Here is a 15407-nt window from a genome sequence, read left to right as displayed (position 1 = left end):
ACATACAGGGAAATACAGTATATCAGGAAAACAGAGTTTGTACAATGGTCATGAGATTGAAAGTCAATATATGTTATGGCCACCTATATTCTTCAACACAGCCTGAATTATCTTAGGCAAGCTTTCCTGCAATTTCTGTAAGTCCTCAGGGAGAGTCTTCCAGGCTTCTTGAAAGACAAAGATCTTATTTGGATATTGGCTGCCTTTTGTTCTGTTTTCTGTCAAGACGATCCCACACCGTTTCAATAGTATTGAGATTCAGGCTTTGGGGAGGTCAATCAAAGATAGCTTAACTGCTTTAACTGCATCGGCAGTGTGTTTGGAATTATCAATCATTCAGGCCTGTTTCCTCAAAATATTGAAGGACTCACTGCACACCATACTGAGACATGCCAAGTCTTAGGCTAATAGCTTTTTGGGAATTACCTTGTTAGTGCAGAAATAGTATTTTATGCTTGTCAAACTGTTATCTTTGGCATTTTTCATAGATTTGGCTTTTTTTTTAAAAAAGGAACAAATGATGTGCCTTTGTGACAGTCTGGTAGTAAGAAAAATACGTTACAATTCCATTTTAAATTGGTTTCTTGCTAGGGCCTCTGTTATTTGTAGATACAACACCGGTTCAGCCCTAGATTTAGGTGCCTTTTTGTGCTTAAATGATTCAATGTAAAAAACAATATTCCAATGTCCAAAGAAAAACTTTGAAAGACTTTTGCTCAAGGCTACTTTAAAACAATTACAGAAAAGTCTGGCACTTTAGAAGGAAAACAAAACGAAATGAGTGATTCAAGACTTCCAGTTTCTCCTTTACAGTATACATGTAAGATAAGATAAGATAAGATAAGATAAGATAGAACTTTATTAATCCCTCGGGTGGGTTCCTCTGGGAAATTCGACTTCCCAAAAAAGCACAGCAACGACCGAAGTTACAGTTACAGAATTGTTATATATATATATATATATATATATATATATATATATATACACACACACACATATAAATACAGAGACAAATATAAATAAAATATACAAAGGGGATAAATAGAATAAATAGGAATAAAAAATAAATAAAAATACAAGTGAATTGCACATTTCAAGTATTGAGTCTATTGCACTGTTGACTATTTACAAAAAGTATTGCACAAGGTATTGTACAGTGAGGTGAAGAGGCACTACAGCTTAGTTGTTGCCCCCTCCTTTGTCCTCCTGTTTCCCCTCCCTCTCCCCTCCAGAGAGGAGTTAAACAGTCTGATGGCGTGTGGGACAAAGGAGTTTTTAAGTCTGTTAGTTCTTGTCTTGGGGAGAAGCAACCTGTCACTGAACAGACTCTTCTGATTGTTTATGGCCGTGTGCAGAGGATGCCCAGCATTGTTCATAATGTCCAGCAGTTTCTTTAATGTCCTTTTCTCTGCCACTGTCACCAGAGTGTCCAGCTTCATGCCGACCACAGAGCTAGCCTTCCTGATCAGTTTCTCCAGCCTGGATGAGTCCCTCTTTGCTGTGCTGCTCCCCCAGCACACCACAGCATAGAAAAGTACTCCAGCAACCACCGACTGGTAAAACATCCTCAGGAGCTTCCTGCAGATGTTAAAAGACCTCAGCCTCCTGAGGAAGTACAGTCGGCTTTGGGCTTTTTTATACAGGTGCTCTGTGTTGCATGACCAGTCCAGTTTATTGTCCACCCACAGCCCGAGGTACTTGTACTTGTTGACCACCTCCACCTCCTCCCCCTCTATCTGAACCGGCAGTGGACCTTCTCTGGACCTCCCGAAGTCCACAACCAGTTCCTTAGTCTTTGAGGTGTTGAGTTGCAGGTGGTTTGTGTGACTCCATGCGACAAAGTTCCTCACCAGACTTCTGTACTCCTCTTCCTGATCATCCCAGATACACCCCATGATGGCTGTGTCGTCTGCAAACTTCTGAATGTGGCATAATTCAGAGTTGTAGCAGAAGTCAGAGGTGTACAGGGTGAAGAGAAGAGGGTAGGTATGTCTGTGTAGGTTCTCAATCATCCAGGTCCTGGTAATCTAAGGAGATACACTCAGTTGTACATCTGCATCTAAAGGATAAAGGTCACTCTTTCAAGGACGTCAATGATCACATTTTGGACAGAGAAGACAGGTAATTTGAAAGAGGAGTGAAAGAAGCCATCTATGTCCACTGTGAAGGACCATAAACAGAAGGGGTGGCTTACAACACCAACTGTCTGCCACCTACGATCCAGTTTTGAGATCCCTAACCCCTAAGGGAGAACTCCCACTAGGGCTTAAATACCTGGGATTCTCCACCATTTGGTCTTAGAAGTGAAAAAGCTTCTCAGATGAGAGGTGAAATGTCCAGTTGCTTTGGTTTCCAAGCTCCTTAGACTACAGTATTCATGCTTTTCTTTACAATATGCCACTTAAACATCTAGGCAGATTTCAAAATAATACAAAAAAATTAAATATTACTAGGAAGGCAACTACGGTACATTCACAAAATATTACATCTGAATAAAAATCTAATTTAATATAATCTAATAAAAACAAAACATGTTCAAAACTGTGTAGGTGTAAAACACTTAAGTATTAAACTACAAAACTAAATATTAAGTACCAAAGTACATTCCTGTATAATTTTCAGTTTTCTGTACTGTCATTAAATGTTGATAAATAACACATCAAAAGATCACAGACACAAAATGACTTCTTTGCAAACTTGTTACATTTATTAGCACCTAAAAAATAAATGCATTAAAAAAAGATCAGCTATCATTTTTTTCTGTGGCGTACTCTTTGTTTTGGGGAAAGAAGATTTACACTCCTGATATCTATGTCAGCATGGGGATACAAATACCCACGTTTTACCCCTCCTCTTTTCTTCCACCTTTCTGCCTCTCTGCTCTTCTTGCTCTTTTTGCCACCTGTCTCATCCCTCCTTTTCTTCTGTGGAGGTGCAGTGGACTGTTTTTGCCTGTCATCGGGCCGACTAAAGGGGACTCTGGGATAGACTTCGTCATCAGAGCTACAGCGGGACTTTATCAGTAGTCCTCCTTCCCGCCTGGCCTGAGCTTCCCTCCTCAGACGCTTCACCTCTCGTCTCTCCTTGCGCCTCTCTTGCCACGTCTTCCACGTGCCAGCTCGGGTGTGCAGCTCCTTCTTTGTCTTTGTCCACCCCTGGACTGATCGATTTTCCTCACCACTCGTCCCTGTTTTTTCAGACAGGTCTGAGAAAACATGTGCAGGCTCTGAAAACACAGAAACACAAAAGACGTCCTTGACAAGTCTGATCCTGTTTTAACTGAATAACAGGTGATTAAAAGCAGCTGTTGAACTAATAAATCTTTTCGTTTATTTCCTGATCAAACGCGGTGTGAAAAGAACGCTTTATCAACCAACTGTGCAGTTCTTCTTAACTCTACAGAGATAATGTTTTTCAGTTCATTGTATTAGTTTTATGTTTTAATTCACTTAATTCACAGTGCTGGTTTCAGTCATTAAAAGGCAGCACTGATAAACCTACCAATCCCACCCAAGCAGTAATTGGTGCATTTAAATAGTGAAGGGGCATACTTTGTTGCAGAGCTGTTAGAGATCAAGAAAATGTGTCCAATAACTAACATTTCAGACCCAGAGTTACACTAATCCAAAGAAAGCACCTTCACAGAATTCACATGTCAATCTATTCTCACCAAAATGAAGCACGCTGGTGCATTTTGAAAGTGTTCCCTCACCATTCAAAAGAGCCAGCAAAAAGCATAGATGCCCAATAACATCATTTGTCTTTTGATAAATCGTTTCATTTGAAATGTTTTTCTGGGCAGGATGTGATCTGCTTGCATTTTGTATCCCACTTCTGATTAAATACCCAAAGCCTTGTATCATTATCATGATTCTGCGATGCTTCTTGGGCAAGGTGAATAACAGTCTGGATAGAATCACAAAAAAACTAAGTATGATTAAAGCAATCCCAAAGCAGAAAAATGGCTGGCATTTCCAATTCAAAACCAACAAACATTTAGGTCCAAACATCTCTAGACAATGACATTTTTAAAATCATTTTTCCTCTGTACACCATCACTATGGATTTAAATCAAACAACTGAGGTATGACTGAAGTGCAGACTTTCAGCTTTAATTCAAGGGGTTTAATTAAAATATTGTCTGAACTGTTTAGGAATTACAGCTATTTTTATACATAGCCCTCCATTTTCAGAGGTATTTTCAGAATTAATTGGACAACTTACCTATAAATGCTTTGTGCTACCATGATACATCGAATATTCCTGTAAAGCTCACCTTTTCGTCTTCAAATCCGTTTTAATTTAGTCTCAAGCACAAATGGGAACACAGTCATTTAAAAAGTGCCTGTAAATAGGGCCGCTACCAGGTCAAAGGTAAATAAAACAGGTTAATCAGATAAACCATCTCCAGCTGACATCATTTGTATCTCGTGGTGATTCACTAGAAATCTCAAGGAGGAGGAGGCTATCGTTAGACTGAAAAATCAAAATAAACCTATCAGAGAGATTGCAAGCACTTAAGAAGTGACCAAAATCTTTAAAGAATCTGGTCCATTCCTAAAAAGGATGAATGCACTGGCCAGCAAAATGCATGATGACAGAATTATTTCCATGGTTAAGAAAAACTCCTTCACAACATCTGACAATGTGAACAACACTCAAAGAGGTAGGCGTATCATTATTAAAGTCTACAATCAAGAGACACCTTTATTAATGGAAATGCATAGGGCTCACAACAATGCGCAAACCACTGGTTACACTCAAGAACAGTAAGATCAGATTAGACCTTGTCAGAAAACATCTAAAACAGCCTGCGCAGCTCTGAAACAAAATCTTTGGACCAACAAAACCATGATGAACTTGAACCAGAGTGATGGGAAGACAAAAGTATGGGGAAGGAGCAAAACAGCTCATGATCCAAAGCATATCACATCACACAACACATATCTTCCTAACATGGTGGAGGGAACGTGACAGCATGTGTACATATGACTGCCAGTGGAACCAGATCACTGATGTTTATTGATGAGCTGACTGCTGATAGAAGCAGCGGGATGAATTCCTAAATGTAAAGGACTCAACTCTCTGCTCACATTCACACAAATGCTGCATAACTGATTAGACAGTGCTTCACAGTACATATGGATAATGACCCAAATTGTACTACAAAAAAACCCCAAAAAACAAACAAAAGTCTTTCTGAAGGCAAAGAAATGGGATATTTCAATGGCCAAGTCAGTCACCTGATCTAAGCCTGACAGAGCATGCTTTTCAGTTACTGAAGCCAAAATAAAGGCACAGCCTGAACTGACAGCAGCTGCAATAAAGGTGTTGCAGAGCATCTCATGGGAGGAAAAACAGCATTTGGTGATGTCGGTGGGTAGTAGACTTCAGCAAGTCATTGAATGCAAAGGATTTCACTATATTTAAAATATTTAAAGTTAGTGCATCCAATGACTTTTGATCCCTGCAGTTATAAAACCAAAGTCTGCACTTCAACACATAATGATCTGATTGTTCGATTAAAAGTCAACTTGGGGGATGTACAGAAAACATATGGACTTGACTGTATATATAAATGAACAACCCATTTCAGGAGATAATTTTGGTTATAATTCACGCTCAGTGTTCAGTTTACATCTGCTGTTTTCGAACTAACAGGCAGCTCCAATAAACTCACATGTACAGCCCAAACAAAGATACACCGATTGTAAAATAATAATGTAAAAACTCTGATATCAGCTTCATCACCTTTAACTCTTTCCTCTCGCCTGGTCCGAAGTTGGAGAATGTCTTCCCTGGTGTCATATTGGTAAACATAAGGCAATGATGGAAAAGTGCCCGTAACCATCCTCCTTTTAGTGCACTCCTGATACAGAAGACAGGCAGTGATACACATGAGACAAAAGAAGAAAAAATGAGTTGAAGGATGGATACAGGACAGTGGAAAATGGATGCAACTGAGACTTAAATAGAGAGAATTTAACTAAGTTTGATTCAACACAAAAAAAGAACAGGGGGAGAAAAGAATTTGGTGTAGCGAGGTGAAGCAAAAAAAAAAACGAAACAAAAAAAGAGTAGCAAGTTTAGGGAAAAGACAAGTGAGAGACCAAACAGATTAGGCAATAGACATAAAGGCAGACAAAGATCGAGTAAAAGTAAGATGAGGATTAAATGTATTTATCACTTACATAACCGTAATGTCCTCTTTTAGAGCAGTTGTAACAATGAATGCGGCACTTCCTGTGATGGAGGCTGTGGCTTGCCTGTGGCCTGAGGGGAACCGCTACCCTAATCTGGAAGAAAAAGGTCAAATGAAGGACATTTCTACAGCGATAACAGACTTTCACTGATCTCTTGGCTATTTTAGCAGTACACACCTATCAACAGGCTCCTGATAATGGGTGTATTCTGGTCTGATCCCCAGCACGTGGGATCTTCATTGCATTTGATTCCCCTGATCTCTTTCCCCCATTTTCCATCTATTTTGTCCTGTGACTATCAATGAAAAGGCAGCGAATACAGCTTTCAAAATTGCCTAATTAAACCGGTCCCCTGCCACCTAGTACCTAGATCAATTCTATTGCTTACTTTAGAGAAAAATCATTAAGAACTCCAATTAGGTTTACACATTGAGCCAGAAAGGCTTGTTATTATGCATTTTGCTGAGTAAAGAAGATTAGATTAAAAAAAAAAAAAAAAGAGCAGATAAAGAGCAGTCAAAACTCACTGTCAAGTGGTATTGTCTCCATGTATCAGGGCAAGCCTGAGGAAAATCCAGAAAACAGAGAAGAAATGTTTTCTTTAAGCAACAACGAGGAAGACAAAGAACTGTTTGCAAGAAATAAAACAACACTTCATAAATTGAGCCCACACAATCATGAGGTTACAGAATCTGTCAACAAACAACTGTCAAATGTTTTCAACGCTTCCTTCAGCACAATAACACACTCTGCAACACCAACACTCAAAGGGGCCAGACCTGCGAACTCACATCAGAAAGGTGCCCTGTCATCCCGCAGCGCAGGCAGTGCTGGTTCCATACTGGAGGCAGATCACATGGCTTGAGCCCGTGTGAAGGCAGTCCACATCTACCACAGGGGCGACTTGGACATTTCCTTTGGATGTGACCTTGGATCCCACAAAGGACACATATAGGATATTTCTGTCAACACAAAGACAAAAAAAACAACAAAAAAAAGATTTTTAAAATGGTCCTCTTGAGGAACCTCTGCAGGTGTCCATGGAAACAGCACTGATGAGTGAGTTCATTTACCTTGCGGAAGGAGCAGCTTTTGGCAAGGTGTCCTGTCCTGTTGCATGCACGACAGAACAGGGAACAACCAGGCGAGAAATAACGGCTGGTCAGAGACTGATCCGCGCCACTCTAGATAAGATGATCCAGGAATAATCCAAGACAACACAGAGATTTTTAAAATTAGGTTAAACCATAATTTTGTCTCCACACTGCAAAATCAAAGGTACAGAAGGCAAGGCAAGGCAAGGCAAGGCAAGGCAAGGCAAGTTTATTTGTATAGCACAATTCAACAACAAGGTGATTCAAAGTGCTTTACAGAGACATTAGAAACAAGAACAAATAAAAAGCATGATTTAAAATTGATTAAAACAAGCAAATAAACTAACTAACTAATTAACAAACAAACAAACAAACAAACAAACAACAGTATATAAAATCAAAACAGATAAAATCAGAACAGTAGATAAAATCAGTAGTTAAATGTAAGTTTTGAAATTTAAGCTTAAAGTGTGGATTTGGTGCTTTATTCAAATGCAGCTGAGAACAGGTGAGTCTTCAACCTGGATTTAAATAAACTGAGTGTTTCAGCTGATCTGAGGCTTTCTGGGAGTTTGTTCCAGATATAAGGAGCATAAAAGCTGAATGCAGCTTCTCCGTGTCTGGTTCTGACCCTGGGAACTGATAAAAGACCGGATCCAGATGACCTGAGGGATCTGGATGGTTCATACTGGGTCAGGAGGTCATTGATGTATTTTGGTCCTAAACCATTCAGAGCTTTATAGGCCAGCATCAGAACTTTAAAGTCTATCCTCTGACGGACAGGCAGCCAGTGTAAGGACCTCAGAGCTGGACTGATGTGGTCCACTTTTTTGGTCTTAGTGAGGACTCGAGCAGCAGAGTTCTGAATGAGCTGTAGTTGTCTGACTGATTTTTTAGGTAGACCTGTAAAGATGCGGTTACAGTAATCAAGCCTACTAAAGATGAATGCATGGACTAGTTTTTCCAGGTCCTGTTGAGACATCAGATCTTTTATCCTTGATATATTCTTGAGGTGATAGTAAGCTGACTTTGTTATTGTCTTAATGTGTTTTTCTAAGTTTAGGTCTGCATCCATCACTACACCCAAATTGCTCGCCTGGTTTGTGGTTTTTAGATGTATAGATTGAAGTTCTCTGGTGACCTGTAATCGTTTTTCTTTGGCGCCAAAGACTATTACCTCAGTTTTGTTTTTGTTTAGCTGGAGAAAATTGTGGCACAACCAGTCATTGATTTCCTCAATGCATTTACCAAGAGCCTGTACAGGGCCTCGGTCTCCTGGTGACATTGTGATATATATTTGTGTGTCATCTGCATAGCTGTGATAGTTTATTTTGTTGTTGTTTATAATCTGTGCCAGTGGGAGCATGTAGATGTTAAACAGAAGGGGTCCCAAGATGGAACCTTGGGGAACTCCACATGTGATACTTGTCTGCTCAGATGTGAAGTTACCTATTGATACAAAGTATTTCCTGTTTTCTACGTATGTTTTGAACCAGTTTAGTACAGTTCCTGAAAGACCTGTCCAGTTCTCCAGTCGTTTGAGTAATATGTTGTGGTCAACTGTATCAAATGCTGCACTGAGATCCAGTAAAACTAGGACTGACATTTTTCCACTGTCTGTATTCAGACATATGTCATTAAACACTTTGGTCAGAGCGGTTTCAGTGCTGTGGTTCTGTCTAAAACCTGACTGGAAGGCATCGTAGCAATTATTCTGTTTTAAGAAGTAACTGAGCTGTTGAGAAACTGCTTTTTCAATGATCTTACTTAAAAACGGGAGATTTGAGATCGGCCTGTAGTTGTTCATTTGTGTCTTGTCAAGATTGTCCTTTTTCAGTATAGGTTTGATTACAGCAGTTTTTAGTGATTCTGGAAACACACCTGATAATAAAGAAAAGTTGACGATCTGTAACAGGTCTGACTCTAAAGTCTTTGAGACCTTTTTGAAAAAACTTGTTGGCAGGACATCTAAACAGCAGGAGGAGGAGTTCAGTTGACCTAAGATGTCCTCCAGGTCTTTGCTGTTAATAGGTTGAAACTGTTTCATGGTGTTTAAACAGTTTTTTGGTGGACACAGTACATATCCTGGATCTGCTGTTGATGTACCAATTGCTTGTCTAATTTTTTGGATTTTTTCAGTGAAGAATTTGGCAAAGTCATTGCAGGCCATGGTCGAATGAAGTTCAGCTGCCACTGACACAGGGGGGTTTGTTAGCCTGTCAACTGTAGAAAATAAGACCCGAGCATTATGGCTGTTTTTAGTGATGATGTCAGAGAAGTAGGACCTCCTTGCATTCCTCAGTTGTAAATTATAATTGTGAAGTTTCTCTTTATAAATGTCATAATGAACCTGGAGGTTTGTTTTTCTCCATCTGCGCTCAGCTTTCCTACACTCTCTTTTTTCATTTTTCACCAGTGTGGAGTTTCTCCATGGAGACTTTTTCCTTCCAGAGATAACCTTCACCTTAATGGGAGCAATAGTGTCCATTACATTTAACATGTTAGCATTGAAGCTATTGACGAGCTCATTGACTGACCCTCTGGACAGGTCAGGTGTTAATGGGAAGACCTGGTTAAAAATTGCACTACTGTGTTCAGTTATACACCGTTTTGTGATCACTGTTGTTGATATATTTGTGTGGGCTGAGATTTTACTTTCAAAGAAAACACAGTAATGATCAGACAGGCCCACATCAGACACAGTAACCTTTGAAATGCTCAGGCCTTTGGAGATCAGTAGGTCAAGAGTGTGTCCTCTATTATGTGTGGCCTCTGTTACATGCTGAGTCAGCCCAAAGTTGCCCAGAGTGTTACTCAGGTCTTTAGTCCCTTTGTCCTGAGGGTTGTCCACATGAATGTTAAAATCCCCAGCAATAATTACACAGTCAAAATCAACACAGATCACAGACAGCAGTTCACTGAGGTCATTAAAAAAGTCTGTGCAGTATTTGGGAGGCCTGTAAACATTAAGAAACACAACTTTGGATGGGGCCTTCAGCTGTAAAGCCACATATTCAAAAGACTGAAAACTTCCAGGAGATAGCTGCTTACATTGAAATGATTCATTAAATAAGACAGCAACCCCTCCTCCTCTCCTGCTCGCCCTGACCTCACTGATAAAACTGTAGTTAGGAGGGGTCGTCTCGATGAGAACAGCTCCACTGTTACTTTGGTCCAACCAAGTTTCAGTTAAAAACATAAAATCAAGGCTGTGCTCAGTGATTAAATCATTAATTAAAAATGTTTTCCGAGCTAGAGATCTAATGTTTAATAAAGCCAACTTAAGTGTTTTAGAGGTATTACTTGTCCCCTCGTGTTTGGGAGCAGTCTGTGGCACACAAGGTATGTTTACTATGTTTAAAGATCTTTTAGAGTGCAGCTCTCTGTGTTTTGACCAGGCCACATGTCTCCTGTCACCTAAAAGTACAGAAATTTTAAAACCTTCTAGTAAACAGGGTCCCAGCTTCTCCTGGGAAAAGTCATCACTGCCATAATCCTCACAGCCCGGACCCTTCACACATCACGCATCAGACTGCGGAGACAGGGCATGAAGAGGAACTAAGGGGGGCGAGGCTGGGCAATGTGACTTCGATTGCTCTGTTGAGGGTGGGGCTCGATGGCGAACCTTTGGCCGCTCTGGTGGGGGGTTTATGGGGGACAAAAAGGGATTGGGACGGGGGGTAGATCTGAGCCCAGCAATTTGTTGAAGTTATTTGACAGAAAAAAGAATGCTGTACTCATGAATATACATTGATTAGAGTGTAATTACATCTTCAAACACACCAATGCCTTCCAAAACCCTTAAATCTCTTTTTCATTATGTCTTTCTTCTCCATCACTGCTCTCCCTCTGTTCCACCTGATCCTCTTCCTCCTCACCTCAAACCTCCTTTCCTGACTTGAAATCGGAGCTCTAACACACAAAAGCATGCATAAAATGCTTATTTATTCCCAATGTTGTCGCAATTGCTCCAGTCCAACAATTTTAGATCAATGTCAAAGAATGTTTCACTAACACTGGTTAATTGCAGCTAACAGAGGTTAACAAGGGCTAATAGCAGCTAAATGAAGCTAATAGCAGCACTTACATAGAGAAAAGTTCAGCATCTTCAAAAGCTCACCTCAGTGTTGCTGTCATTGGGCAGACGTGAGCTTCACTGACTCGTTGATTCATATTGGACTTATTTCACAACATTTTACAGACTCCCCCAGATTAAATTAAAGTGGACACCCGGCATATTGACAGCTGAGGTAAACTGTGGCCTGACAGGCTACACTCACTGCAGATGAGCTGCAGTGAGTCGTCCTATAGTATTCATGAAAGCTGATAAAAATCAAAAGTTACCTCAAAAGTTACCTTGTCTTTCACAGATACAGCCCAGCTTTCTTTTACTGATTTTCGCACGTTGCCCTTCAAATCTGTGTTGGAGAGAAAGACCAGGGGGAACATTAATAAATACAACTAAATATTGTGTGCAATAAAATATCCAAATTTAAGCTGATCTCAGCATAGTTACTGAACAGAAACATAAGCACCTAAAAAAAGGGAATAAAAAGAAAAATAGGGTTTTTCAAAGCTTGGTAATCTTTTCTAAGCATTCAGTCTCGATAAAGCAGGAGCTCTAAAAAATAATGAAGGGCACCTGACCTTTCTGGACTAACTATCACTTATGTGTAAAGAAAACCTAAAACTTTACTGCTCCAGTGGAGCCCCGAGCTGGTGGGTCAAATCAAAGTGGTTGTTCTGTGCAGCTCCCTGGTGTGAATATGATAATCTTCATCCAAAGCACCAAGCTAAGCAAACTGTCTCTGTATACACTTTTTAAATAAATTGCACTCCCACACATTTACAAAAATAACTGTGCACTTACTGGGTCCATTTACTCTTTTGGTTGAAATGCATTTACAGAGATGTGTTTTTAGTCACCTTTATTTTTCTTCATTTTTATCTCTATGCTGGAAGCTGGTACATCCACAAAAGAATAACTAAACTGTATCACCACAGCCCATTATAGAAAACAATACAGCTCATGGAAACATCAACAGTAGCATAATAAGTAAGCAATAAGTACGTAGCATCTGTTTGTTGTTTGCACTAGCTGCATTTCAAAGCTGTTTTCTCTCTAATTAAATAATTATTAAAGTACATGTATCCAGTTTTTTTGTGAACCAATCCCCATACCAGTGAGCACAAGCATGTGGTGACAGTTCGTGATTTCTTGGGCTCCCATTTTTGTTATCACCCCTTATTTTAATTTAAGTATTGATTACGCATGTAATTAATTGTGCATGGTTCAAAGACCTATTCATGCCACAAAATTTAGGTGTTTGATGACTTTTGCAGATCAAAATGGCTAAATGTTTCCCTGGGGTGGATTACTTTTCTTTGACCCTCATGTATTATATTCACTAGAATTTGTTGTTTTCCAGTTACAGTACCCTTGGATGTGATTTGGTGTACATTTCTCCAATTGTTAAAACACAGGCACAAAAAAACTTCAGATATTTTGCCAGAAATTGCTGAAACAAATTACCTTTCAACATAAAAAAAAAATTAATCTAAGCAAATCTCAAAATGAAAAATTGCTTTGTTAAACTAAACAAGGAGCATTTTAGAACAACAAGTTAGTACATAATTTTTACTGGATGTTTTTAGTTAATGCAATAATGTTTTTATATTTCTTGTAGTTTGCTTTATTTTGTTTGTTTGTTTTTTTGCTTGTGCTAGCATCGTTTCTGTCAGGTAACACTTCCAAAAGGTCCACTATGAGAATAAGTATGATTAATTTTAATGCTTCTATTCATTTACTTATTGCACGCATAGTATCGTGGGATTGTTTTGGTCTGTGGTATGTATTAGAATCAAATTAAACTGATCAATCAAATTAATACTGCACGGCCTCAGTAATCTTTTGGAATTACATTTAAATGTACATCAATTTTCAATTTTCCACATATATATATATATATATCAATAATATACATTAACCAGACAAAACTTCAAAGGTGAAGCCATACAGTAATATGTAATCTACATATAGTCACTGTGAATAACATCCATCCATCTGGATTAGCTGAGCTTTAACGCACATTACAAATAGGTAGTGGAATAATCGCATTTACTTTTATTTATTTTGTTATTGCAGATTTTGGTTGGATATCACTCCTGTATTGCACTTACTTCTGACTTTTTGCTTTCATATTTAAACTCTGCGAAATCTTCCTCTCGCGCTTGCATTAGGACTACGGAAATAAAATGGCAGGAAACTATATTCTTAACCCAAAAGCTGACCAAGTCAAGTTTCACCTTCATCATCTAATTCCTCCCCGGAGCTGTTCCTGTAGCTCAGATTGAGCTGGATGTTTGAGTCCTCCACCTGTTCCTCCCCTTCCAGGATCATCCAGTCCTCTATGGGCTGATCCTCATCTTTATCGTCCCGTAGGTCATCACTAGAAGACACTTCCAGCTCAGCGTCCAGCAGAGCCCTTTTTCCTCCAGAGGAGAATGGAAAGACCAGGAGGAGCGGAGGGGAGCTTTCTCTGCTCTGCCGTGCAGCTTGTTTGCAGCTCATCGAATGTCTCATACACCCTCCTTCGTCTTCTGAACTGCTGGACCCCCGAATAAAGAAGTCTTCGGAGCCCTCCTGCCCATCATCAGCTTCATTTTCCTCAGTGTGCTCCATAATCAGACCTGACACAACCTGTAGCTGAACAGCGCCACTCACAGGCGACTGTCTTCACTGCTAGCAAACAGCGATAACTGACTGATGGGTGTTTTACACGTTTTTATTAACGTCTTTTATCCGACCGAACTAAAACCGTTTTGGTTTAAACCGGGATAGTTACCGCGCGGGTGTGCAAACATTAAAAAAACGTATTTTGTCGCGAGCTAAGTAGCACCGCAGTGCACGAGGCAGTTAGCTAAAGTAGCAGCTAAACATTACCAAGTCAAATAACTTCAGTAAACATGATATCCGGCTACCTACACCTTTAACTCCCAATACTTCGCTTTCAGGTTCATGGCGTAAAATTATTGTTCCTTCAATACAGCGCAGAAAAAGCTTGTTTTTCTCCCATGCTTGTTTACTTGTGTGGAGCGGTTTACCCGGCGTTTCCGGAAAATGTTGGACAACCAAAACAGAACCCAGCGTCCAAAGTCTGTCTAGGAGTTTCCAGGTATAGTCAGTGATAAAAGAGGAAGAGGTCCACGTTTGTATGAAAAACTACTTTTGTTGGGTTTAATTGTTAGCGATTGAAGTTAGACCATTTTATAATATGGACTTCAGTCTGCAGCGTAGCTACAGCTGTAGGATTAATTTTGTGAACTAAAAATAGATTATTTAACTAAGAAATGTAATCACATTAATACATTTTGAACTGAAATAGGACTATCAGCCTACATTCAGTCAAGCGTAATCCTAATTAGAGGTTAACTATAAAGGTCTAGTGTTATATTACAATCAATGTAATAAATAAATAACTAAAAAAAAGAAGTGCACCCTTTGTCAATTTTAAGGCTTTACATATCAAGACATAATAAAAGACTCAAGAAGTTTATTGTCATTTTGTATGATGTTACCCAGCCTGAAACGAAATACGGTTTCTCACCAGCCTCCACAGTGCAATAAGCAATACAGTTTAAACAGAATAAACAGATTAAAAAGAATAAGTTTAAAAAGAGCAGTTAAAAGGCAGTAATGAATTGCAACAATAGTTATGGATAATAATAGCATAAAATCAAAGTTCTAAAACAAACTCAAGTGACATTCGTTCGGATGGATAGCAGCAGTCCATTCACTGAAGGGGATGGTTAAATTAGGTAGTGTGAGTATCTGAGGAGTGTATTGTATGTGTGTACGTGTGTGTTTGTGTGCGTGCGTGTGTAGACAGGGACAACACAGTCCGCTTGTGGATCTTACAGTGTAGCTGTGTGAATGGCTGTGTGGGTAGGGAGGGGGCACAGTCCATTTATCAGAAGGCTTATCAGGTCTTAAGATAAAATATAAATACAATGAGATGAGTAACACGTGACTTATTACACTGTCATTATTTATTTTTTATTTTAAAAAAAAACTAAACCAAGAATTGTGTGGAAAAACTAATAACGCCAC

General features: G+C 39.4%; 1 protein-coding gene across 4 annotated transcripts; it reads right to left on the bottom strand.

The window, feature by feature from the left end:
- Positions 1-2685: 2685 nt before the first annotated feature.
- Positions 2686-14375, bottom strand: LOC113006609 (zinc finger CCHC domain-containing protein 7-like). Of its 4 annotated transcripts, none has more exons than XM_026142681.1 (8): positions 13604-14375; positions 11642-11715; positions 7277-7387; positions 6995-7165; positions 6731-6766; positions 6192-6296; positions 5752-5869; positions 2686-3226 (listed from the first exon to the last, which is right to left on the bottom strand). In XM_026142681.1, exons 1-8 carry the CDS (start codon positions 13977-13979, stop codon positions 2751-2753), a joined length of 1467 nt encoding a protein of 488 aa, XP_025998466.1. In that variant the 5' UTR covers positions 13980-14375; the 3' UTR covers positions 2686-2750. The 4 variants fall into 4 exon arrangements, 2 of the variants coding, with proteins under 2 accessions (XP_025998466.1, XP_025998474.1); XM_026142689.1 differs by having other exon boundaries at positions 11654-11715; XR_003269788.1 differs by lacking the exons at positions 5752-5869; positions 6192-6296; positions 6731-6766; ... (2 more) ...; positions 11642-11715; positions 13604-14375 and adding an exon at positions 4225-5175 and having other exon boundaries at positions 3164-3226.
- Positions 14376-15407: the final 1032 nt, after the last annotated feature.

Source organism: Astatotilapia calliptera, chromosome 2, assembly GCF_900246225.1.
Source record: "Astatotilapia calliptera chromosome 2, fAstCal1.2, whole genome shotgun sequence".
Lineage (NCBI taxonomy): Eukaryota > Metazoa > Chordata > Actinopteri > Cichliformes > Cichlidae > Astatotilapia > Astatotilapia calliptera.
Note: the sequence above shows the minus strand (reverse complement) of the source record. Positions and strands in the feature narration are given on the sequence as shown.

Coding starts and splice junctions, on each gene's coding strand:
- LOC113006609 (XM_026142681.1), bottom strand. CDS start 13,979: ATGGAGCACACTGAGGAAAATGAAGCTGATGATGGGCAGGAGGGCTCC. Junction 7,166..7,276: donor AAAGCTGCTCCTTCCGCAAG/GTAAATGAACTC, acceptor TTGTGTTGACAG/AAATATCCTATATGTGTCCT. Junction 6,767..6,994: donor TGACAGGGCACCTTTCTGAT/GTGAGTTCGCAG, acceptor GATTTTCCTCAG/GCTTGCCCTGATACATGGAG.